Source organism: Panulirus ornatus, chromosome 15 (genome assembly GCF_036320965.1).
Source record: "Panulirus ornatus isolate Po-2019 chromosome 15, ASM3632096v1, whole genome shotgun sequence".
Taxonomy (NCBI): domain Eukaryota; kingdom Metazoa; phylum Arthropoda; class Malacostraca; order Decapoda; family Palinuridae; genus Panulirus; species Panulirus ornatus.
Genome location: NC_092238.1, coordinates 2238141 through 2264166, shown reverse-complemented (window position 1 = coordinate 2264166; position 26026 = coordinate 2238141). Strand labels below are relative to the sequence as shown.

Genomic DNA, 26026 nt, shown 5'->3' with positions numbered 1-26026 from the left:
ACCCCCACCCCAACACGATGACGGGGAGAGAAGACACGTGGAAGGCAGCCCACATACAGAGAGAGAGAGAGAGAGAGAGAGAGAGAGAGAGAGAGAGAGAGAGAGAGAGAGAGAGAGAGAGAGAGAGAGAGAGAGAGAGAGAGAGAGAGAGAGAGAGAGAGAGAGAGAGAAGCAGAGCTAACCCAGGCGACCATGATTTATATCACGATGACCTTTGTAAGTCGACACCACACACACACACACACACACACACACACACACACACACACACACACACACGTACATGGAGTAAAAACCGCTGATGTAACACATGGACTCGAGTCAATACGTACTGCTACCTGTACACTGACAAGACACGCATGCAAGCATCTCTCTCTCTCTCTCTCTCTCTCTCTCTCTCTCTCTCTCTCTCTCTCTCTCTCTCTCTCTCTCTCTCTCTCTCTCCTACACCGCCCTCCAGAGCACGCCCTCCAGCCTACACAACTGGACCATCGCCAACTACGTCTCCATCAACCAAACCAGCACCGTGGTCATGCACCTCAGCCTTGCTTCCAAGCTGCCTCACTAGGCACCAGTCCCCTCCAGGAGGTCCAGTCCACCAAGCTTCCAGCCCTGTCCCCCCCCCCCTACTACCTCACGAGGCCCCCAGCCCCCTCCAGCAAGGTTCTTCAGCATCCCTCTGGACGACACACTAGTGTAGAAGGAACACATCGGCCCACTCACCCAAGGCTCCGGTCATCACCTCTTTAACATTCTTCGTCGATTCATGACACCTGGTGCCCGTGCGCCCCGACTCCACAACATCTACACAACCTTCATTCTTAACCACCACACAACAGGGGCTGGTGCAGACCACGCCACGCCACCCTCACTCCCTCTCACACCACCTTTCACGAGGGGCTCGGCTCAATGATCCTCCTGACTCACTCCTCCCGCCACCTGGATCTCATCCGACGGTTCGGGAAGAAGCTACAGCACCAGCACGCACTATCACATCCTGCCGCCGTAGATCCCTCGTCCCCAAGTCGCAGTTCGGCACCACAAACCACAACGGACCCATCCCAGCTCTTGCAAGCAGTTAAAAACGACGGCCCCAACCATGCCACTATATCAACTTTATCAATACTTAGTCAACCGTATATCAAAAACTCTCATCATAAGCAAACATGCCCATATATATATATATATATATATATATATATATATATATATATATATATATATATATATATATATATATATATACTTGGAAATGCAGAGCAAACGCCCACATGGAGAGGAACACACACACACACACACACACACACACACACACACACACACACACACACACACACATCTGGTTACGTTTCATGTGCGGCATTACCTCTGGTCTCGAGTCCACCTCCCCCCCCCCCCGGGCCATTCAGCCAGCAGGACTCCCTCCCCCGCCAAAGGACTCTGGGCCGCCGACAAGAGGTCCTAGGGGAGGTGGGACGGGGGAAGGGGGGGGGGGGAATGGCGGCGGCACTGGGCCAAGTGGCACTGAGCTAAGAGGCACCAGCGAGGCACTTAATACTCTGAGTGTTCGACTAGAGAGAGAGAGAGAGAGAGAGAGAGAGAGAGAGAGAGAGAGAGAGAGAGAGAGAGAGAGAGAGAGAGAGCAGTTCCCGGGGTGTGACAGCTCAACAGATCAACTTAAAGCAATGTATATACCATGCACAGACTATGCTGCCCAGGGGCAGGTGTTCACAACACTGGCTCATTCGCGACCCGCCTGCCCCACACATCCACCACCCTCCTGCCCCACACATTCACCACCCGCCTGCCCACACATTCACCACCCTCCTGCCCCACACATCCACCATCCTCCTGCCCTACATATCTTGCACATGGACGAAAATAAATGTCAGGTGCTGACCATCCCCACTGCCGAGCGGGTACGGTCCAGCAGGATCAATTGTGGTGGTGGTGGTGTGACCTGTGGTGGAAGGTTGTCAGGAACTGTGGTGGTGGTGTGGCCTGTGGTGGAAGGTTGTCAGGAACTGTGGTGGTGGTGTGACCTGTGGTGGAAGGTTGGTCATGAAACGTGGTGGTGGTGTGACCTGTGGTGGAAGGTTGTCAGGAACTGTGGTGGTGGTGTGACCTGTGGTGGAAGGTTGTCAGGAACTGTGGTGGTGGTGTGACCTGTGGTGGAAGGTTGTCAGGAACTGTGGTACTCAGCATCATGTCATGACCTCGTGCATGACACTGACGGCCACGGATGACACATACACATGACACGTGTCATGACTGTATAATACACTGTCAGCCACCAACACAGTGGGCGGAGGGCAATGCACCTCTCTCTCTCTCTCTCTCTCTCTCTCTCTCTCTCTCTCTCTCTCTCTCTCTCTCTCTCTCTCTCTCTCTCTCTCACACACACACACAAAAACACACGCACATATGGTTAGCGCTACCGACCATGAGTCCACACGGCCCTGCCTGGGGTCGGGCCGCATGGGTTTGGAATCCTAGGCGCGGCAGCCAGTCCACAACCAACCCAGGTTGTTCATCCTCCCCTTCGCGGGCTGGTCGACAAATGGGTATTTTGACTTGACACTGGAGCTGTGTGTGTCTCTGTATATACACATGGGAGGTGAGGAGACGGGGCAACACTCTGGTCACACCACACAACAACTGGTCATCACAAACAGGAATCAGACACTACAGGGAGAGAGTCAGGCAGACCCCGCCCCTGGACAGACCCATGCATCACCCTGACAAGTTAAATATCAAAAATGCTGTTCACTGTCACCATTTTATTTTCCAATTACCATGAGCCATGATCGCTCATGCCAGAGGTAATGGCACGTCGGAATAGGGACCAGGGAGGGAGGAGGGGAGGGGAGGGGGAGGGGAGGGGCGTACGATTTCATCTGTATTCGCACTTTAGTTTTATTGCATTATTGTTATAACTGCATCATTATGTATAACTCCATGACTCGGGAAGGCTGTAATCGGGTGAAAATGACCACGGTGTGGTCTTTATAACTAGTGTGACAAAATGTCTGGTCTCAAAAACAACCCATTGTTTAACGATGGTAACAACCCATTGTTTAACGATGGTAACAACCCATTGTTTAACGAAGGTAACGACCCATTGTCTGATGATGGTAACAACCCATTGTTTAACGATGGTTTGAGTGTGTTGATGCCTGGTTTTAACCATTCTATGGCTGTTTAAGACCTGGTTTGAACTGTTGTTATGTCTCACTGTAATCCTACGTTATTGGTTGTCATCTGGTTTGTGCCGAGCCCTACTGGTAACTGGTTCTATGAGTGAGTGACTGGCGACCATACAGTTTACACAGGATCTCAGCCTGAGTGGTGGTTCTCTTCATTTGGTCAGGTGTTCTCTGTGCACCAGTCAACAGTGTTTCTAGTCCGTGTGTCTGGTCAGCGGTGCTGGCGGCCGGGGAAGCCGACCCGTGAGGCCATTATCCACAGTCCTTCATGCCTTTTGTTACCGAGTGGAAGGCCCTGTCAACCTCCATCTCCAAATCTGGCCATCGCCTCGAGTACCGGCACCTGAATTCGTCCGTGGAGTGGACGGGGACGAACCCAGCCCAGACCCGGGTCCAGAATTCGTCCTCTCACAGCAACCTGGCTTGTTCTCTCGTTATTCGTCATCTAACAACCCTTACCACCAAATCACCTTGTTCTGAAGGCTCACCACAGTCTCTGGTGGTGTTGTGATTACAGATTCCACTGTACTGGGTCACCAGCTGGGACAGACTGATGCTCTCTATCTATCACATGAGTCTTGACTGAAGACACTGATGATAATCCTAAGGTGTCAACGATGTTGTGGTTCAGGTATAGCCTACGGTAAGCAATCCAATGTAGTACCATTGAGGTCAGTCTTAACTTACCAATGAGGTCAATCCTGTCACTGCAGTCGCTCCTACTGCACCAGCGACGTCAGAATCAAGCCACCACTGACATCAATCACGTACAGCATCAGTGATGACAATCCTAATGTATCATTGATGACGAACCCGCTCTACCACACACACACACACACAAAAAAAAAACACACACCCACACGCACACATACACACATACCATCTGTCACATACCCAGAAAAACAAATTACATTTCAACTTCAATCTAACACCAAGTTAAAACAGCCTTTGCTGTTAGCTGTACGAGGCATGATGAGGTGTGTGCCACCACCAGCACCACCAGCAGCGTGAAGCCTGACCTTTACTCCTACACACACACAGTCAAATATTGATACATGATCCTCGCTCAATGTTAAACTTAATGCTTAACTTAGCTTCATGTTAACACACACACACACACACACACACACACACACACACACACACACACACACACACGAATTAAATACATTTGTGAAACGGTTTTCAAGATATGCCACCCACCTGCCTTGGGTTATAGTGTTAGGTAAATGCTACCATCTGCCTTAGGATCTAGTGTTAGGTAAATCTTGACCAGAGTCTAGTGTTAGATAACGCCAGCCATCTGCCTTAGGATCTAGTGTTAGGTAAATACAACTATTTGCCTTAGGATCTAGTGTTAGGTAAATACAACCATTTGCCTTAGGATCTAGTGTTAGGTAAATACAACCATTTGCCTTAGGATCTAGTGTTAGGTTAGGTTACCCATCTGCCTTAGGATCTAGTGTTAGGTAATGTTATCCATCTGCCTTAGGATCTAATGTTAGGTAAATGTTACCCACCTGCCTTAGGACCTAGTGTTAGGTAAATGGTTATAGGTACGAGTTCGGGGCAAAACAATACCTGGAGTTTCGTTGTTGGCTGAAAGGAAAACGAGAGTGGGTAAGTTGGCTTTCGTACACACACGCACAAATGTCAACAATACAGTAATAATCAAATAAAAATCTTAAAACTAAAAAGTTGGAAAAAATAATAAGCGTCCATATATTTCAGTCAGCCTTAACCATCTACAAGTAACAGAAAACGGGACACCTGTCTTGAAGGGGTATGAAGTCATGTTTTTATCCAACATAACGTTGTTTGTCGTTGTCGTTGTCCCGCGCTGTTGTGTCTTCATGAACGTTAGATAATACTGGAGAGTCCCGTAGACGCGGACATACCGAAATATGATGTGTGGCAAATGCAAGATATGACATACCTTACATACACAGAGAGAGAGAGAGAGAGAGAGAGAGAGAGAGAGAGAGAGAGAGAGAGAGAGAGAGAGAGAGAGAGAGAGAGAGAGAGAGAGCGGTTTGACAGCTGGGCAGGGCAGGCCCTCTGCCGGACGGTTGACAAGACATGTCGTGAAGTATTTGTTTCCCAAAGATTCTCTCACATCCTCCACCATACCTTGTGTGTGTGTGTGTGTGTGTGTGTGTGTGAGGGAAACTAAGGGAGGGGAGGTGAAATGAGCTGCGTGTGTCCTTGTGTACGCGTGAATGGCAAACAGGGGAAAGCGTATACGCATGTGCGTGTCTGGACCTGGCGTAGGTGTGTCTCCCGCGAGCGCTACATTCCTGCAGACCCCGCACGACCAGTGTGAACCACACAGCCACGTTGTTCAACCCCCGCTGTGACAACAACCAACATTATACGATGGTCATGCCTGACCCAGCGGCCGGCCAGACTACCCCGTGTGTGTGTGTTGTACTCCAGCCGTCATAATGTTGAACGCTTTAAAAGTCCTACTATTCCCCCGTAATATCGAGTAATGTCTCATTACCAAAGGATATCCCCCCCCCCCCACTCACATTTCTAGTATCATCCACCTTCAATATCTTGTGTAATTTCCGCAATTAAGGTCATTCTCAGAATCAATGTCATTCTTGCGGTGAGCGCGTTGGCAAATGTGCGTCCATCTCGTCAACTGTGTCACAGAATCAGATTATCCAACGATCAACGCGAATTATCCTCAACGTAAAAAAAAAATATATAATTCTGTATAGTCCAGAAAAAACGATAAAAAAAAGAATGATATTGTTATCAATGTCACTATTTTTAACATCCCTCTGGAAACTGGGTGAGGTCAGGTTCAGGGAGCCACATACATCCCGATACAGTAAGAATACAGCAGGAGCCAGCAATACAGCAGGGCGAGGGGGTAACTAGTGTCCGGACCTTCCGTACGTCCTACAACATGGCGGGTTATGATAACACGGCATCTTGACCTCGCCAGGAGGGTGACATGATCGTCCTGCTGACCTGACCTGAGCTGACCCACCCTACTGACGGCGTCTTTCTTGCTCAAGCACCAAAGCCAGCCAACCAGCCAGCCGCTGCTGCTCGCTCCTCACACAGACGACCCCCTCACCCACCATAATGACGGGCCACAACTTTTCGTATGAATTTTTGTAAGTCGCCAGTGAGGCGAATGTAGGTAGGTAACCTTGGCCCTAATACATGTTCTGTACATGACACAGACGCACACACACATTAAGGGTCTCGTTCTGGGTCGACCTAATCCCGCAGGTGGGACACGGAGCCCCTGGGACAGCAGTGTCCCAAGGTTCCGGCCCCGGAGCCGCCCGGCCCAGCTAAAAATACTCACTATTGTTCAAATAGCGTGTGGTCCACGCTGCATCCCCGCCTCACCGCATGATCCACGACTTAGAGCAAAGTCAATACAACGGGAGGAGGAGAGGGGGAGGAAGAAGAGGAGGGAGGGAAAAAACGACGCCGATAAATACAGTCCCCGTTGGACGACCTCGTCACTCAGGTATAACAATATGACTAATTGCCTCCACCTGACAAGGACGAGGCTTTGTGTGACTTAAATGTGGTAAGGCGTCTCCATCTCTAACTCATCGTGATACACACACACACAAACACAAATTGTATTTATATATATATATATATATATATATATATATATATATATATATATATATATATATATATATATATATATATATATATATATATATATATATATATATATATTATCCCTGGGGATAGGGGAGAAAGAATACTTCCCACGTATTCCCTGCGTGTCGTAGAAGGCGACTAAAAGGGGAGGGAGCGGGGGGCTGGAAATCCTCCCCTCTCGTTTATTTTTTTTTTTTTTTTCCAAAAGAAGGAACAGAGAATTCGGCCAGGTGAGGGTATTTCCTCAAAGGCCCAGTCCTCTGTTCTTAACGCTACCTCGCTAATGCGGGAAATGGCGAATAGTTTGAAAGAAAAAAGAAATATATATATATATATATATATATATATATATATATATATATATATATATATATATATATATATATATATATATAAAGACTACCATGGTAGGCCAGATGGTGGTGCAGGTCTGAGGATTTCCAATACAGACACATCCACGGGGCGTTTAGAGCGGGGGTGGGTGTGTGTGTGGGGTACGGGTGAGGCTTCCGGGGGAGTCGACCCCAGCACAGCTCGTCCCCAGCAGCCGGCCAGATTATGTGGCTATTGAACCAGGTCGTCTCGTATGGCGGCTGATGACTGGTTGGTGGCCACCAGCAGCAGGGGAGAGGCTGGGGGAGAGGAGAGCGACCACCGGGGGGAGAGTGCGAGTCAAGTGAGGTGTCGGGACGGAGCATTGAGGCTGGTGCTGGGGGCGGCCACCCCAGCCTGTGACGGTGGCCATCAACCTAGTTCTAGTTTTAAGCTATTTAAGGTTTAGACATACACAGCTAGAGCACTCCAGCGGGAGTGTGGGTCAAGGGCATATTACCACAGCGGCTGGCCTCTACACCCGCCCACCCCAACACCCATCCACCACGATACCCACCCACTACCACAACCCACCACCATTACCGACCACCACAACCCACCCGCCACAACACCCACTCACCACAACCCGCAACCACCATCACCCACCCTGGACACGCGTACATCTACCCTCAGACAATCACTAAAATATAAGAAAAATGAATCAAAACCCTGATAAAACAACTTCTGTGCTAAGGATAAAAACAACACTAGCTACAACTACGATTACCGTCATTATATAACTACAACTCCTACAACAAAATATGAACAAATCATTAAGTTAGGACGGCACAAAGCTTAACGGCCGACCGTCCAACATGAGCGAGGTCTGGGTAAAATCATACCAGATTTATAGAATGACTAAGTATTAAATCGCTGGTCCATTATTCAGTTCCTTAATTAAAAATTATTTCGTCTCCCCAAAGGCAAGTCTTGCCTGGAAAAATACGAAAACTCTGGCCAGGCGTAGAGCGTCCGTCTTAAAAGCCTTCATAAAAAGTCTTTTAAACGTAAGAACTGACTGTTTACCAAAGCCTCATAATATGCATTGAGGGCGGCATAAATTACCCTGCTGCTGACCTCCAGCGTGGCGCAGTGATGGGAGGCTGAGGAGTGATGGGAAGTGGGGGAGTTGTGGCAAATGGGGGAGTAATGGGAGAAGGGGTAGTGATGGGAGATGGGGGTAGTGATGGGAAGTGGGGAGCGATGGAAGGTTGGGACATGAGAGACTTGGGAGTGATGGGAAGTCGGGGATGACGGGAACTTAAAGACTTATGTGAGATGGGAAGATCCACCAAATCAAAGCCACATCAGCCCTCGACGAACGGTGCCATGTCGTAAGCACAACGTAACATGGGATTCCAACCCCAGGATACGAACACATGTGTATCGTAACGCAACATGTCAAAAGTAAACAAAGATTGATTCCCGTGAGGGAAGCCGTGATGTGCCTGTGTGGTGGGGGAGTCGACCCCATAGGCTCCGTCTGACGGCGGCGATCCAAAACAACTGGGGAACACACGCACTGACTGCCATGCCCACTGGTGCAGCGGGTCGTGCAACGACCGAGGCAAGTCTTGGGACACGTGAAGCAAGCAACTCCTGCTTCAAGCAAGTAAAGTAATGGGCCAGGTAGAGCCAGCCAGCCAGCCTTGTGGGACCGTGAGGCAAGGGCTGATGATTACATGTGGGAACACAAAACCTCACCTCACTACACAGACACAACACGTGTGAGGCCAGACGTGACAGACACACTACTGGTACGTGGTTCTGGAGGGCCTGTAGCACCCGGCCCTGGACCACTAACACACGGCCACTCAACTCCTAACTGATCCAATATGACCTTTAGTCACCTTCATACTGACCTGCCGTAGCCTCCTTCCCTCTAGTGTAACTCTTGCCTTCTCCTACGGTGCATTCCATAATGGGAACACTCTGTTGTCTCTGTGAAGTGAGGTGAGGCTGTGTGTTCCACACACCACCCGCAATATTTTTCCATTACCAGGATCGCAGATCGACGCCTCGGTCATCAGCGACCACAGACTAACGGACAAACAGGTCAGGAAAAAGCTATGAGGTCGTACATCATGCATGATATGAAGCAACGAAAAAACTCCCACTGTACTGTGCTGCTGCAGCTGTGTGACCGAACAGAACCCAGCGAGCAGGGTAGACGAGATGGACGGACCCGTCCTCACACGTGACCTGTGGCCAGCCTCACCACAACCCCACACCTCCAGAGGGAAGTTGTGGGGCAGGATACTACGGTGCTGTGTCTGGTGTTGTACAATATACAGCCTTGAGGCAGAACGGGGCAGCAGTTCCTTCCCCCCCACACCAACACCTCGGCCAGTTATCAGAGCGGAGGGCAGTTTCTAAAGCAGTTACCCAACCAGCAACACACTCAAACAGCTCTCTCCAACTTTTTCTTACACTCACGAACTTTTCACAGTTTGAGTCTTTTTTCTTTTCCATTAGCAGACTGTGTGTGTGTGTGTGTGTGTGTGTGTGTGTGTGTGTGTGTGTGTGTGTGTGTGTGTGTTGTAAGACAAGATTGTAGTGTAAGAGGAGAGGCTGTGCAAGACGCATCCAACACTCATCACTCACTTCAGTGGGCCACCAAGGTTGTAATCTCCTCCCTCAACCAATCCTCTAACTCTGGTGAAGTATATACATCTCTCACGTAATGCTCGTCCACAAAACACATTCTGTGCGGATGTATTTCCACCCACATCTGGCAACTTACATCAAGGTTTTCTGACGATCTATCATACATCTTTCTATACATCCTGCTTTAAATACATTTGGTAGAAATGTTGTAGTTTTTCTCTGACTAATACTCACATTTCTAGGTTCTAACGTCGCACCAGATGATCTTACATTGTGAGTTTTGACTCCGATCTGACACTGGAGGGGAACATAATACTACGAACAAGACTTTAATTAAACGTCTAGCATTGGTACACACTGCCTACATCAAGTGCAGGAGGAGGCGGTGTTGGTCGTCCAAGTGTTAAGTGCGTCAGTGGAGATAAGGAACAGGTGCAGAAAGTGCTGGTAATACGAGTGGAAGTGTGAAAGAGGAACCAGTGCAACAAGTGCTGGTAATTCAAGCAGATCATGAGAAACACAAGGAAGACTGTGCCCTGATCTGGGCTCCACTGTTTATGCTTGATGGCCTTAAATGATCCAGCCACTGGTGTCTTACCAGCCACCAGCACCCAGATGATCCCTGGCCCTGAAGCCTTGAAGAGGCGTTAAATAAACTCAGACGGGGCTAAGCACAGCAAGTGCTAACGATGGAGGCACTTGCAGACACTTGAGACCAACAAGGAAGGCCCTCTTGTGGGGGATAATGCTGGCGGCCTCCCTGAGTGCAAATCATCTCGGCTGAAGATATTAATGTTCAGTAACTCGTAAAAACAGCTTACCAGACTACAGAGGAAGGAGGAGGAGGAGGAGGAGGAGGAGGAGGAGGAGGAGGAGGAGGGATATATATAGCTGGCTGCCTGGCTATACTCTATATAGCTAGCTGCCTGGCTATACTCTATATAGCTGGCTGATGGGGTCTATAATCTGTATGACGGGCTGCCGGGGATATAGACTACGTATATGGCTGCCTGGGCTATAAATTTCATAGCTGGCTACATGTGCTTTATACTACATACATACCTGGCTCACTAGGCTATATACTATACAGCTGGCTATCAGAGGCAGAGACGATATAACTGCCTTCTGGATTGACATACCATATAGCTAACTCCCGGGACCATACATATATACAGCCTTCCTGGTCTACAGACAACAGCTTCAGAAACCCTATCCCACAACGCGGACCCTAGCATCATGAAGATCCCTCCCTCATGACGTGGACATGAATTGGTGGAATGCATCCTCGTGTTACCAACAACACCAGCGGCGCGCAGGAATTCCGCCCGCGGGGCCGGTCACGTACAATCGCTGGGATTCAATTACCAGCTAAGTCTGCTTACACTGGCTAACGTAACCCCTGGGACGAGGCGAGGAAGAGACGAACACTTGTCCTGGGGATAACGTAGCAGCTACAAGACACAGGAAGACAGGAAAGCTGATAACGATGATATATATATGTGTAAGAATACAATGATAATAACCTACTACAAAGTATGTCTCAGAGAAAGGCGAAGGTCATGGTGAAATGAGTCGAGTTTACAACAATCTTCGTGCCATCATTCACAACATGACAATTCACAACCATACGCATGTGGACAAACGCAAACAAACAGAGACCTGGTTATATGATGTTCAAACACGAACTGTACCATTCAACTTATGAAGGAACAGGACGTCCTTCATTAGTCCCGTGATTCATACTCATACTATCACACCTCCACATAATCTCCTTCTCTGTACGTGAATACCACCTACGTACGTACGTACGTACGTACGGACGGACGGACGGACGGACCGCAACAAGCAGGCGTCCGTACGTGTTGTGCGTCGGATCAAATGACGATGACATGAGACGGTCAGCCCGGGGTGGAGGGACGCCTACCTACCTGCCTACCTACCTAACTACCTACGTTCCACACTAAACGTGTACTCTGGCTACTGCATCAACCCCACCAGTCCACACACACACACACACACACACACACGTCGAGGTTAAGTGACGACTCAGTTTAATCCCCGTTCTCCCCGTGGGTCACCCACATATACCCAACAGCACGTGGAGGACCTCCACAGTACGAGGGGTACTGGCCGGGACGTCCTGCCCCGCCCCGCCCGCCCCGCCCCGCTACTCTCAACAACCAAATGATGGTAACCTTCACAGTGTATAAAATAACCAACAGGTGGCAACCCTCACTGGAATAAATATGGGCGAACTAGCAACTTTCCGCCGTCCACCACCCCCCCCTGCGCCACTACTTGGCAACCCACTAGCACAAAACCCGTAACGAAAATAGTAAAGTGTGCATTACGGACGGCGGGAAAACATCAGCAGGGAACTATTACTCCTAATGATACTCCACGGGCAGTAGCAGGGTAATGCCGATATCATGAACGCACTTCACTACAGCAGCATCAGGTGGCAACTGGTGTGTGTGTGTGTGTGTGTGTGTGTGTGTGTGTGTGTGTTGGCAACCGTAGCGGGCCAGCTGGTGTGGTGTGGTGTGGTGGGCGAACCTCACCAGCCAGCCTCCCGTCTCCCGCACCTGTACTCCCCTCCCGCCACGACCGGCAACGTCTCGTATATATTCCCTCCCTCCTCACCGCCGTGCCAACGTCTCGTATTAACTCGTCCTCGGTAGTAAGACCGGCTGGCCTGGCAGAGTCTCGTGTGACACCGCCGCCACGAGCAACTCCCCCTCTCCCCATCACCACCTGTACCCACATGATCCCTCCTCCCGGGCCTGACGGTCCCTTCCTCGGGTGATGGGTAGAGTCATGTGCGTCAGGAACACTCCTCACTCCACACGCCGGACCCTCGCCATGTGCAGGTGGACACGAAGGGGAGGAACCCCTCCGTGTCCACCTGTGATGTGAACCAAGGAAAGTGGATGACCTTTTTATGATGTCTGGGTGGCGACGGTTCAACCCGATGACGACGTGACCTATGACCTGAACCTTGAAAGACAAGGTCAGAGGGCAGGCCGTCATACATAAAGGATTGTACAGTCTTGTTCAATGACAACATTCTCACTAACAGGTCCAAAAAATACTTAGAATAGACAAAAAAAAAAACTATTTATTTTTACTGTAAGATGAGCGTAACATTATAACCCTGACATTAAGCTCATCAGCCTTGTACAAACAGAAGACCAACCACCCAACCTGTCTCCACCGTTGTTTGTGAAGATACATTTCCTCCTGTGACTGGCAGAGGGCGTGTCACGTTACACCAGCCCTCCACGTGCCTCCGTAACAGTAAGATAGGAATGTGGTACGTCGTCCTGGAGCAGGTGAAGTGTGATCAACAACTTGTGTCGGTGGAAACGATACCTTAAATCGCCCCATTAGAAAAATTAAATAATTCAACCCCTTGACCTCTGACCTGTTTTCATGAGTTCGGTCAAAAGTTACGCCTGTAGACTACCGTGTCGCGCTGTCGTGTTCCCGAGGTAACCATGATAAGAAGGAGCCTCGTTCCATGTTACATTAACCCAGGAGTTATACTCACAATCTTGTGTTAGTATGATGTGCCCGGGACACCATAACTCGGCCTCTCATCCTATCACAAGCAGATGGGATGTTCCCTTCACCACACCCAACACGCGTTTAGCCCACACGGCCTCACGTCGTCAAAGATGTCATTAAAAGCAATCTTTCTCCATAAATCTCTTCTTCCAGCATCCCGGACCATTTTCCAGACCCAGGCGACCCCTCATCGCCATGTGCCACCGACTCCATCATCTTCCAGCATCCTGGACCATCTTCCAGACCCCGGGGACCTCATACCATCAAGCAACACCAACCCCATCGTCTTCCAGCATCCTGGACCACCTTACAGACCCTGGGGACCTCATACCATCAAGCAACACCAACCCCATCGTCTTCCAGCATCCTGGACCACCTTCCAGACCCTGGGGACCTCATACCATCAAGCAACACCAGCCCCATCGTCTTCCAGCATCCTGGACCATCTTCCAGACCCCGGGGACCTCTTACCATCAAGCAATATCAACCCAGATCTTCTCGTCCACATCCCTGCTATTGTTCCGTCCCTGATACCTTTCCTTCAGCTTCAGTGAGCGTCTGAACCTTCTTGCAGAGGCTTTTATCTTCTCACAACGCCCTCCCGTCTTCTTCTAACGCCCTATATCTTCTTCCAACACCCTCCGTCTTCTTCTCGTGAGTTCCAGCCTTGTTTTCCACAGGGCTGCGTCCAGACAGCATTCCAGGAATGTGTGCAGGCGGTCGCCCCGAACAATTTATGTCCGTAACAAGGTTCTTACCGACCAGGTCTCTCCCAGAGCGTCCAGAGCCTCACCATGACTTCAACACCAGCAGCAATAAACACCCTCAAATGTTCTCTCTTACCACACATACTCAGCTCGTTGCTGTCCGTATTATTATTACCACAATTTATCATTATCGCCATCATTATCATTCATAATTATAATCATTATCATTATCATCATTATCATTATTACTGCTACTGTTACTGTTTCTTTTCTCTTACATAATCATCTGTACAGCAATTACCATTGTTACTGTACGTAATGCTGAACACGAATGACAGTTCCACTAACAAACAATACACTGTTTATAGAATTACTAGTTCGCCACTACGGGTACAACAAATCATCAACAGCTCTACACATCTACAGCTCTGCTCACAATGTCTACAGCCCTACTCACAATCTCTACAGCCATGCTCACAACGTCTATAGCCCTGCTCACAATGCCTACTACCCTACACATAGTGTCTACAACTCTGCTCACAATGTCTACAGCCGTATCACAATGTCTACAGCCCTGTCCACAACGTCTACAGCCCTGCTCACAATGCTCACATGCATCTCAAACGCTGGTGGCTTGAACTTAACAATCAAAATGGCTGTGAGATGAGTGAGTTAACAAAAATCAGGTATGCGAGGTGTGAAACAGCAGGTACATGAGTATGAGGGAGGTGCATGAGTTGTGTGAGGCAGCAGGAATGTGGTGTATGAGGTGTGTGCTGCGGGAGATGAGTCAGCACAGAAGATATCATGACCTCTCTATGGACGAACCTCCTGTAAATGAAATAAAAATCATGACCTCTAGAGAAGGGCCGGTCTGGTCCAACCACCTCCACCAAACGACGGTTATGACCACCAGGAACGGACCAGTCTGGCACCCCCTCCCGCCACAACACGGTTATGACCACCAGGAACGGACCGGTCTGGCACCCCCTCCCGCCACAACACGGTTATGACCACCAGGAACGGACCGGTCTGGCACCCCCTCCCGCCACAACACGGTTATGACCACCAGGAACGGACCAGCACCGAGAGCGCCACCCTGAAAGCAGATTGGATTCTGCTCTCCTATTTACGAGGGGACGATCACATCCTCCTATTTCGGTGTGCGGCTCTCAACGATGTTCAACTGTTTCCTTGATAACACTGCATCGATTATTGCAATTTCAGTGCCTCCTGGGTACCAGCAGCCCATGTCTTCTTTCCTAAAACTGGAATACATCTACGACTCGAACACTCTCTTCATGAGGAGGAAATTCTGTTGAAGACGAAACCTCGCTTTCTGGATGATCAAAATCCCAACCACTACGAGGATAAATTTACATCAAATCTAACAAGGAATTAAGTACATCCAAGACTAAAGATAGAGGCACCAGAGCCTATAAAAGTTATAGCCTTATAAACAAAGTCTTAAAGCTGGAGCCTAGAAACTAAAGCTTCCACACGGAAGCTTGAAAACTGGAGCTCTAAAACAGGTGCTTCAAACCTGGAGCCTCAAGACGCGCGCCTTACAAGGGAACACTTTATACCCGAAGCCTTCGATAGTGGAGCCTGCAGAAAACTGTAGGCTCAGCGCTGGTGACATAACCAGTGCCTCTTTATGGGAGGAGCCTATCAAGAAGCAGAGCCTCACAACCGGAGCCTCCAGTGTGATGTGTAGCAGATGGAAGAGGTGCTGTCTTGCCAGTGGACGATGGTGGTCAAGTCTTTCTTAAAGGGATGAAAGACTTGCCTCAGACATCTCTCAGGACGGTACAACCACTTGTGTTTATACAAAGAGGCGGACAAGGAGCTACTTCTCTCTCTCTCTCTCTCTCTCTCTCTCTCTCTCTCTCTCTCTCTCTCTCTCTCTCTCTCTCTCTCTCTCTCTCTCCCCAGAGCCCTTTCCTCAGTAAGAGCTGCTTTATGGGCGGGAAGGAAGGGGGCCTGTACGTTTGTATATTTGGCCTGATATAATGTTCGTATGTATGGACGTATGTGTGTACGTATGTGTGTATGTGTGTATATATGTATGTATATATGTATGTATGTATGTGTATACATGTATCTTATGTATTTATGCGATACGTCATCATCACCGAGTTCTACAGCTTGGCCACAGTGGTGCAGGCGGCCAGGGCCAACCACTGTGTACTGGGAGCGGGTGTACGGGGGCTACGGGGTCAGAGCTAGTGGTGTACATGGGATGGAGAGAGGTTGAGGTCTGTGTGTGTGTGTGTGTGTGTGTGTGTGTGTGTGTGTGTGTGTGTGTGTGTGTGTGTGTGTGTCAGCCAACAGTGACACATGTGAGCTGAGAGAGAGAGAGAGAGAGAGAGAGAGAGAGAGAGAGAGAGAGAGAGAGAGAGAGAGAGAGAGAGAGAGAGAGAGAGAGACAGACAGAGAGAGATAGAGAGAGTCTAATCACCTACTTTTGCCTACGGTAAAGTGAGAAATACACACACACACACACACACACACACACACACACACACACACACACACACACACATAGTGGACCCAGCCCGGTGTGTGTGTGTATGTGTGTGTGGAAAAATACCGAGATTTCTAACATCCTTTATCAATCGCAAGTGTCCGTTAGTCTCTTATATAGAAAATCTTCACATCCCTTCTGCCATGTTCCCTTCCCAGGTGCCCACGCGTGTCCCCTCCACCCAAATCAGTTAATCAATTCAGAAACTTGGGGTCATTATAAGCTTCCCTCTCTCCCTTCCTAATTCTATAGGAAGATAATTGCGGTATTTTCGGCCCCTCTGTGGCAGCCAGAACCCTGGTAGCAATTCAGATATTTCCCTGAGCGCATTTCTTTTTCCTCTCGCTCTCTCCTTCCACCTTATGTACACGCATGCTTACACCCGGGTTACAGAAAGATACGCCTAAATTCATGTTCTATACCCGTAGTGTACAGGTCACCTCGTAGCTCCATTCATGAATGCGAACGCTACTGTGTTTCTCGCGCAGCGCATCATCTGCTCGAACACTCCTCCTGGTTATCTATCAAATGATAAAGTTTGTTGTGATAGAATGCCAAGGTCTTCCTCACAGCGTGATCAACCACTTCCCATGTAACGTACGGTTCCACCAAGAACCGGCCTTGATTCCTGGTCCATGAGGCTGGCCCGGACTTACATGATCCATCTTAAACTGTGCTGATGATGGTACACCATCTACATCCTTCTCCGGTGTCATAATATTTTGCATCAACAATCCCCGCCATTAATACTGTATCATCTGCAAACACAAGAACGTATGATTATCCTCTCCGGTTGGTACTGAACATAAACCAAGAATAACACGGCACCCAAGATCGATCCTTGTGGTACTCCACTTGTGACATCCTCCCACAGTGAATCACTGTTCGGCTTAACTCTTCCACTGAAACATTTCCAAGTCCATCTTTACATCCCCCAGTCATGGCAGGGCCGCTCTCTCATTCCTGTGTGCCAACGAATCAAACTACTGTTTCCAAGATCCAAATACATTTGATCCATCACTCCATCCCTCTCTCTCCTCTTAATATTTCCGTTGCAGCTTCACAGAAATGTATCATATAAGCTAATAACACACAGTTCTCCGTATCCAAACTTTTATTGAACCATCTAATGCAATCGAGAGATTCTGATACATTATTCATGAAGGCTAATAACATATTCTTCCACGTCTAAATGTAAATAACCTTTTCATTAATAACAAAAAATATCTAATGTAATAGAGAGATTGTAACACATTATCTTCATATCATCTGTTTTACTGTTATTAATGATATTATCTGCTTTACTATCATCAAAGATAATAATATTCGCGTGAAAGGATCATCACGAGTTTCCTTGCTCTTCACTGAGACAATATCTGCACATTTCCGGGCCGTGGGGAGGGCTCCCGGGCCCACTCTGTGTGTGATCCCCGTGTCTCAACACACTTCCTGGCTCACTCCTCCAATACCCACGGGGATACTGTGTCAAGTCCTGGCGAACTTATACTCTTATCCAATACTATCGCGAATATAGCAGTCTCCTCCTCCTCCTCCACATCAATATCATCCCACGAGCGTCCTGCTGGATGACCACATTCATCATCGGGTCCAATGTTCTCATTTGTAAACAACGACTGAGCTCTATCGCTCATGGCTCCACGTACATCTTCTTCCTTCTCTGTCGTTCACACGTCCTCGCGTATTGCTTCTCCGTCTCTATCGTTCATATGGTTAGACACACACACACACACACACACACACACACACACACACACACACACACACATAGCTTCCCCTTTCTCTAACACTTCCCCTTCATCAGCCTCTGTTGCTAACATCTGTTCTTTTAAAAGTTCATCTTGTCCCTAAAACAAATCCAGACGCATTTTCCCATCATCGTTAATCTTACTCACAAATTATCCTCACTCTCTCTCTCTCTCTCTCTCTCTCTCTCTCTCTCTCTCTCTCTCTCTCTCTCTCTCTCTCTCTCTCTCTCTCCCCCTGCTTCTCTTAACCATCATTACCAGTCACCCTACAGCTTCAACAATGCAGTGTACCCTCGGATCCCCTGCGCCTTTTCTACACTGCCCATCAAACCATATCTTTATCACCTCAATTATTTTCTTGTCCCTCACCCGGAATCCACACATCTTTAAAATACTAATACAATCCACTAATCTCTGCACACATACACGCACCATTTTCATTCAGAAACCTTAATCAACTCGTTCACGAATGGGTCTATCCCCTTCGAGCTACCCTATCCATATTTCTCCAGCAACAATCTCTCCGCCAAGGTAATCCCCTCCTCACATCACGACATGATCACTCACCCAGCGGTCGTCCAAATACGATATTCTCGACCGTCATTCAGTCTGGGTAAATACCAGATCCAGCACAGATGGATCATCATCTCCGGCTGGTTCCTGAATACATCGGTTCAGCATGTAATATTCCTCTCACGTTTGCAAGAATCTACTTCGGGAACAATTCCCCTCAAACATTCCTATGTCCATCAAATGCCAATTAATTTCCTTAAGATCAGAATAGCCAAATCATAATCAGCCTATTCCCTGCTCTCTCTCTCTCTCTCTCTCTCTCTCTCTCTCTCTCTCTCTCTCTCTCTCTCTCTCTCTCTCTCTCTCTCTCTCTCTCTCTCTCAACAGCTTTATCCTTACTCGATCTATCATCCCTAGAAGGGTTAAATACTACCACAACTACTATCATAAATAACCCCCTATTGCCACCTCTACAACCATACATCACTGAAAACCTTCATGATAAAATACTTCAATTTCCCCCAAAGCACCAAACATCCATCACCAACACTACTGCGCCTCCATCCCCTCATAATTCTTCAATTCCTTCTCCAGGAAATACAGACTCCCTCTTACCTACTGCTGTACCTTGCCTCCAGCACCTGCTACTGTGCCGAGCACCGCCCTTCTCGACCTCATGACCCAGTGCCAGTACCTACGAACACACGCCACCTGCGTGACTACAGCACAGTGCACCTCTACACTAACCCTGTCCTCGATCGGGGGAGAGGCAGCCACGGAATCCGAGAGCAGGATCAGAGACTCTTCTATATTCTTCATCTACTTTCAGCAACCTCTCCGTCAGCAGAGCCACTTTCTCCTGAGGCAGACGTTGTCGAACCCGGATGAATAAACTCCTGGCTCTTCCATGCTTCCGTTGTTCACTTCTTATCCGTCTGTCACGATGGATAACATCCATCTTCGTATCAGTAAACCCATCCTCACGTCGATATCCAAGATAAACATCACCCATTACAAGAAGTTTTTTGTAGACATAACGAGCTACGTGTTCAGAATGAGGTTTTACGAGTAGATGTGCCATCACCCAACTTACCCTACAACAGTTAGACCTCAGGCAAATGTTGACGGGGTTTTGAAGTACCAGAAAAATGTGAGGTTCAATGTCAACAAAACCCATGACCCAACCCTTACGTAGGAAGGAAATGTGAGCTCCCAACCTACCCATATATCAGGCAAATTCATTTCCCGTATGATTTACATAATCAATTTCGTTCAGAAAATATCGACATATAAGAAGAAGAAGAAGAAGAAGAAGAAGAAGAAGAAGAAGAAGAAGACGTAAAACACTTTACTGTGGATGGCAGGGGCGTGGGGCGGGCCTGGGGTACTGCCCACAGGGTAACATCTTAACTATGGGGATTGAGGTACAGCTGAGGGAACTGACGTGTCTACTGGGGCAAAGTTGTCACCCTACAGGAACCCCCAGCAGAGCTCAAGACCCGGCAGGATAGCCACTTTCATCCTGCGGTAGTACTGCACGACCAACCGAGACGTGTAACACGGCAGCCATGTTGGACGGCCAGAGATACTCTAACGATCTATCATCACTACGGCGCGTCACCACCGGTGCTGGAGTAGGGAGGTTGCTCTACGTCAACGCAAGCCACTAAATGCACACAACATTCCACTTCTAAGTCGTCTTCCCTGATCCGATTTTCTCTGTTGCTAATTAATCCGGATTTCTGAACATTAAGCACGACCGTTCGTGTCGGCCTTCGTACATGATCCCCTCCCAAGGCTAGAAGGTCTTACTCCCTCCGATAATTAAATGCTGTTTTTATCCTCAATGTCACACGCGAAAAATGTATATTATAAGACCAGACAGACACGTCATGGACAAGTATGACAAATATGTCACAAAGCCGTTAAAAAGGCCACAGACGGTAGTTCAGCTGTTTCGCTATTTCCCGCGCAGACTCTGGCAGGAAAACGTCACGCGGAAACCACTGCGCCAGCCCTCACGACTCCACGCCACATACCACACGCTCCCTTGATTACTGCCAAGATCCAATAATATATATCACAAACTATTTACATAATAATAATAATAATAATAATAATAATAATAATAATAATAATAATAATAATGTTACTGAGGCCCGGCCAAACACGTCCCTCACCTCTGCAAAAATAAGTCACGCCGCTAATCTCGGAGCGAGCCCGGTGTCTCTTAAAATCCACGGCGGCGCACTTAACGCTCAAGTGGCTGTAAGTAAACACAGGGGAGGATGGAGTACGCCAACACCAGCGCCCACTCGACCCCCCCATGATACCTTACACTAATGGCGAATTAAGAGGAGGAGAACGTGCATACAAATGAGGCTGATAGCGAAGACATGAAGCGCTGTAGGGAGCAGTGAGTGTAGGTCACGGGTGAGGCAAAACAAGATGGCTAATATCTACACTTAAGGGAGATATATACATATATGGGGCAGCTGCTTCTCATACAGCCACACGTACATATGTACATATATGGGGCAGCTGCTTCTCATACAGCCACACGTACATATGTACATATATGGGGCAGCTGCTTCTCATACAGCCACACGTACATATGTACATATATGGGGCAGCTGCTTCTCATACAGCCACACTTACATATGTACATATATGGGGCAGCTGCTTCTCATACAGCCACACGTACATATGTACATATATGGGGCAGCTGCTTCTCATACAGCCACACGTACATATGTACATATATGGGGCAGCTGCTTCTCATACAGCCACACTTACATATGTACATATATGGGGCAGCTGCTTCTCATACAGCCACACATACATATGTACATATATGGGGCAGCTGCTTCTCATACAGCCACACTTACATATGTACATATATGGGGCAGCTGCTTCTCATACAGCCACACTTACATATGTACATATATGGGGCAGCTGCTTCTCATACAGCCACACGTACATATGTACGGACACACTCCGCGAGAGTCAGATGTACACAAGGTCATTCCCACGCACCAGCCTCGCCCCATATACCATGGTGACGACAACACCATCCATACATCCACTCATCCATCCACACCCACACATCCACCTACACCCACACACTTGCTCATCCACTCACCAACACATGCAAAGACAAACGTACACATACGCTGTCGCATACTCACTCTCTCTCTCTCTCTCTCTCTCTCTCTCTCTCTCTCTCTCTCTCTCTCTCTCTCTCTCTCTCTCAGTGAGCTTGGACTGAAGCGGCTCAACAACCAGGGAACAAGAGTGATCCAGTCTGCAACTATACATCGCAATAAACCAAAATATAAATCGAACGTACAAGAGCCAAGCCGGAGAGATGAAAAGACTATTCAATGCTCGGCCCAGTGTGAAGCAAGGAACCTCCACGGGATAACAAGAGACACATTCAAAAGAAACCGGGACAAATGGACGTGAAGAGTCCCAGATGAACCCAGGGATGACAATTATGTAATGCGCGTGGCGGCAGAGAGAAACGGCAACGTTAAGCAACCATGACATGTGGTGAGCGCTACGCGTTAGCCACTACCTTAAGGGCAAAATCGCCGTCGTAGGTACTCTTAGCTCTCTCTCTCTCTCTCTCTCTCTCTCTCTCTCTCTCTCTCTCTCTCTCTCTCTCTCTCTCTCTCTCTCTCTCTCGTATACATATTTGTCAAACTGTAGCGTGAGGATCAAGACACAGCAGAGCGGTTATAAAGCCAGCAATTAAAAGCGCAACAGCTTTAGAGCCGATGGGTCGTAAAGCTATAGAGCACCCCCCCCCTCCCTCCCCAGAACCGCAGCGCTAAATCTGTAGAGTCAGAGAGTCGCAGAGCCCGAGAGTAAGGGTTGTAGATCGGTTAGAGGGTAACAAAGGGGTAAGAAAGAGCTGCGGAGGCTGTCGATCACAGAGCCGCGTGACAGAGCTTCAGAGACCGAGGACAGGCAGCTGTAGAGCCTGAGGCTGGCAGCCACAGGGAGACAGAGCTACAGAGACGGCCGGAGGGGCGGTAGAGCTACAGAGCCGGGAGGGAGGAGGCAGAGGTATAGAGCCGTTGGGGAGGAGGCAGAGGTATAGAGCCGGGAGGGATGGGATACAAGGCCACATGTACAAGATCAATACAATCTGGGAAAAGTTCTTCTCGCTGAGGTAATTATGTGTCCCCCTACGCTATGTTACCGCCCCTCCTCTGCCCCCATGCTATGTTGTGCTATGTTAACTCCGCTCCTCTGATCGACTACAGCCTTCATCCTATGTTACCGCCTCTTCAGTGGTCTGCCACAGCACCTAAACTATGTTGTGCTATGTTAACGCCCCTTCCATGATATGGTCCCTATACTATGTTACCGCTCTAACTGTGATCCCCCACAGTCCCCGTGCTATGTTTTACTATGTTACCTCCCCTCATGAGACATATGAAGACTGCTGAACTGCGTAAAGACTGTGATGTACCGTGTTAAGAATTACGTGCCATGTTATGGCTGTTGTGCTGCAATACGTAATATGTTGTAATTTAGACAACAGGACGACTCTACTCTGTTAAGACTATGTTATGCTGTGTTGTAGGAAAACGTATACTGCGTTTGTCTTATATTAGGACCCGCCGACACGTGCTGTGCTATGACCGGTGTCATGTTCCAGCTTTGCCATATGACGTTTAGACTTCTGTCCTATGTCAGGAACGAAGTGTTAAAACTGTGTTAAGATTTGATATGTTGAGCTCAGACTGCGTCATGTGGTGCAGACCATGCTATGTGACAACCGTAATAAACTGTAAGTAGATGTTTCTATGCGAAGCAAAGTCTATGTCCTGCTATGTTAAGAGAACGGTCTGCTAAGTTTATAACGTAGCTGAACTACAGCAAACATCACAGGGCTACGTTTAATCACGAACGTGTGTGCTGTGTTCAAACTGTGTGTTCGACTGTGTTTTAAGCTTTGCTTTGATTAAACAGAGCAAGTGTGTTAGGCAATACTCACTAACCCATAACAGAGGGAGGGTCTGCGAAGCTCACCTGAAAAAGAGAGACAAATTATAAGTAAAATACGAAAATATCTTAACCTTAACTTTACCAATATCATACCAAGCAAATCAATATTTATACTTACATATAATACGTCATTGCACAAGTTCATTATGATAATGATAATAATAATAATAATTATAACAATAATAATAATCATTATTATTATTATTATTATTATCATTATTATTATTATTATTATTATTATATTATTATTATTATTATTATTATCATTATTACTATTATCATTATTATCATCATCATTATTATTATAATTATTATTATCATTATCATTATTATTATCATTATTTATTATTATTATTATTATTATTATTATTATTATTATTATTATTATTATTATCATATATGGTTCAAACTGGTAGAAAGTTAACCAGGCAGTTTTCTCCTTACAACATAATACGATACAAATTGCGTCACATGACGTGGTTCGTAAGCTTATTAGAAAAAAGTTTGTTGTATTAATTTATACAGCGTGCTTTTTCATATACATTTTTTCCTCAACATTTTTTTGTTAAAGCAGTTGAAGAGTCTTGGTAAGTTTATATTAAATGAAGATGTGGCTGCTCCATACTGGTCCACCACTACTGGGCTCGCTCCCACAACACATGACGGACCGTCTTTATATCAACGTTTGATAAAGCTAAGTGAGGGAGGGAGTCGTTTGATAAAGCTGCTAAGTGAGGGAGGGAGTCGTGTGATAAAGCTGCTAAGTGAGGGAGGGAGTCGTTTGATAAAGCTATGTGAGGGAGGGAGTCGTTTGATAAAGCTAAGTGAGGGAGGGAGTCGTTTGATAAAGCTGCTAAGTGAGGGAGGGAGTCGTTTGATAAAGCTAAGTGAGGGAGGGAGTCGTTTGATAAAGCTGCTAAGTGAGGGAGGGAGTCGTTTGATAAAGCTATGTGAGGGAGGGAGTCGTTTGATAAAGCTAAGTGAGGGAGGGAGTCGTTTGATAAAGCTAAGTAAGGGAGGGAGTCGTTTAATGCCCTTCACCTTAACCACTAGTCTTTTCTCACCTCATTCATTAAACTTTTGTTCGTCATGAGTCACAATCTCTCATTATTCGGTGCCCTCCAACAACAACAACATGTTTATATAATAACATTAAGAAGATTAGCCGAGGTTATTATCTGCTCCATATTTACAGGGGATTAATGATCATTACCTTCATGATGATGAGGATCATCACCTTAATCATCACTAACTAATTAAACACAATCAACATAAAGAGTCACGAGTAATAATAATAATAATAATAATAATAATAATAATAATAATAATAGTAATAATAATAATAATAATAATAATAATGATAATAATAATAATAATAATAATAATAATAATAATAATTATAATAATGAGGAAGGAAAAGTGAATAAATGACCACAATTAATTCCGTACGTCCGTCAATTATCATAATTCCGCTATCCTCAGCCCCCCCCCCCCCCCTCTTGATGTCATAATCCGGGCATTACACGTATCACGTTACGTGATGACACGTTCCCGCCACGACACTACACGGCAGGACCGGGCCCCGCGCCCTTGACGGGATCACCTGGAGCTGGTGTACCAGGCGCGGGTGCGGCGCCTCATTTTGCACCCGCGCCTCACCAACGCCAAAGTGGAATTTTATCGGCAAAACAATGACTGCCACAGGAAGTGATAATTAGCCAGTCACACGGGAGACACGCACACGGGAGGGGTAGGGAGGGTAGGGGGGGGGTGTCATGAGATAGACATGCACACGGGAGCCAAGATCGTGACGTTAACACGCAGGCGGCGCCAAGGTCATGACGTGTGCAGACGACGCTGCAGTTTGGTAATATGTGGAGACCTCCTCCGCCACTCGTCGCCTTCGTCAGGACGCCAGGGTATATCTCTCCCATGCTGAGGTGACGAAGGACCTCCTGCGGCTGAGGCCTTCGTTGATTTCACCAAGGCATTCGACCTGGTCGGCCGTCAGGTACTCACGAACACAGCCACCAACCCCGGGCGGCGGGGAAGTCTCACTCCGCCACGCCATGCGCACTTCCTCGGTGAGCGCCGTCG

General features: G+C 47.6%; 1 protein-coding gene across 2 annotated transcripts in view; it reads right to left on the bottom strand.

Annotated features, from left to right (window-relative positions):
• dally (division abnormally delayed protein) overlaps window positions 1-26026 on the bottom strand; it is a 396480-nt gene that overhangs the window by 302264 nt on the left and 68190 nt on the right. The window contains exon 2 of one of the 2 annotated variants that reach the window (XM_071670341.1): window positions 4788-4805. The exons of the other annotated variant lie outside the window; for it this stretch is intronic. Coding sequence (XP_071526442.1) covers window positions 4788-4805 — 18 coding nt within the window. The remainder of the gene's footprint in view (window positions 1-4787; window positions 4806-26026) is intronic. 2 annotated transcript variants of the gene reach the window in all.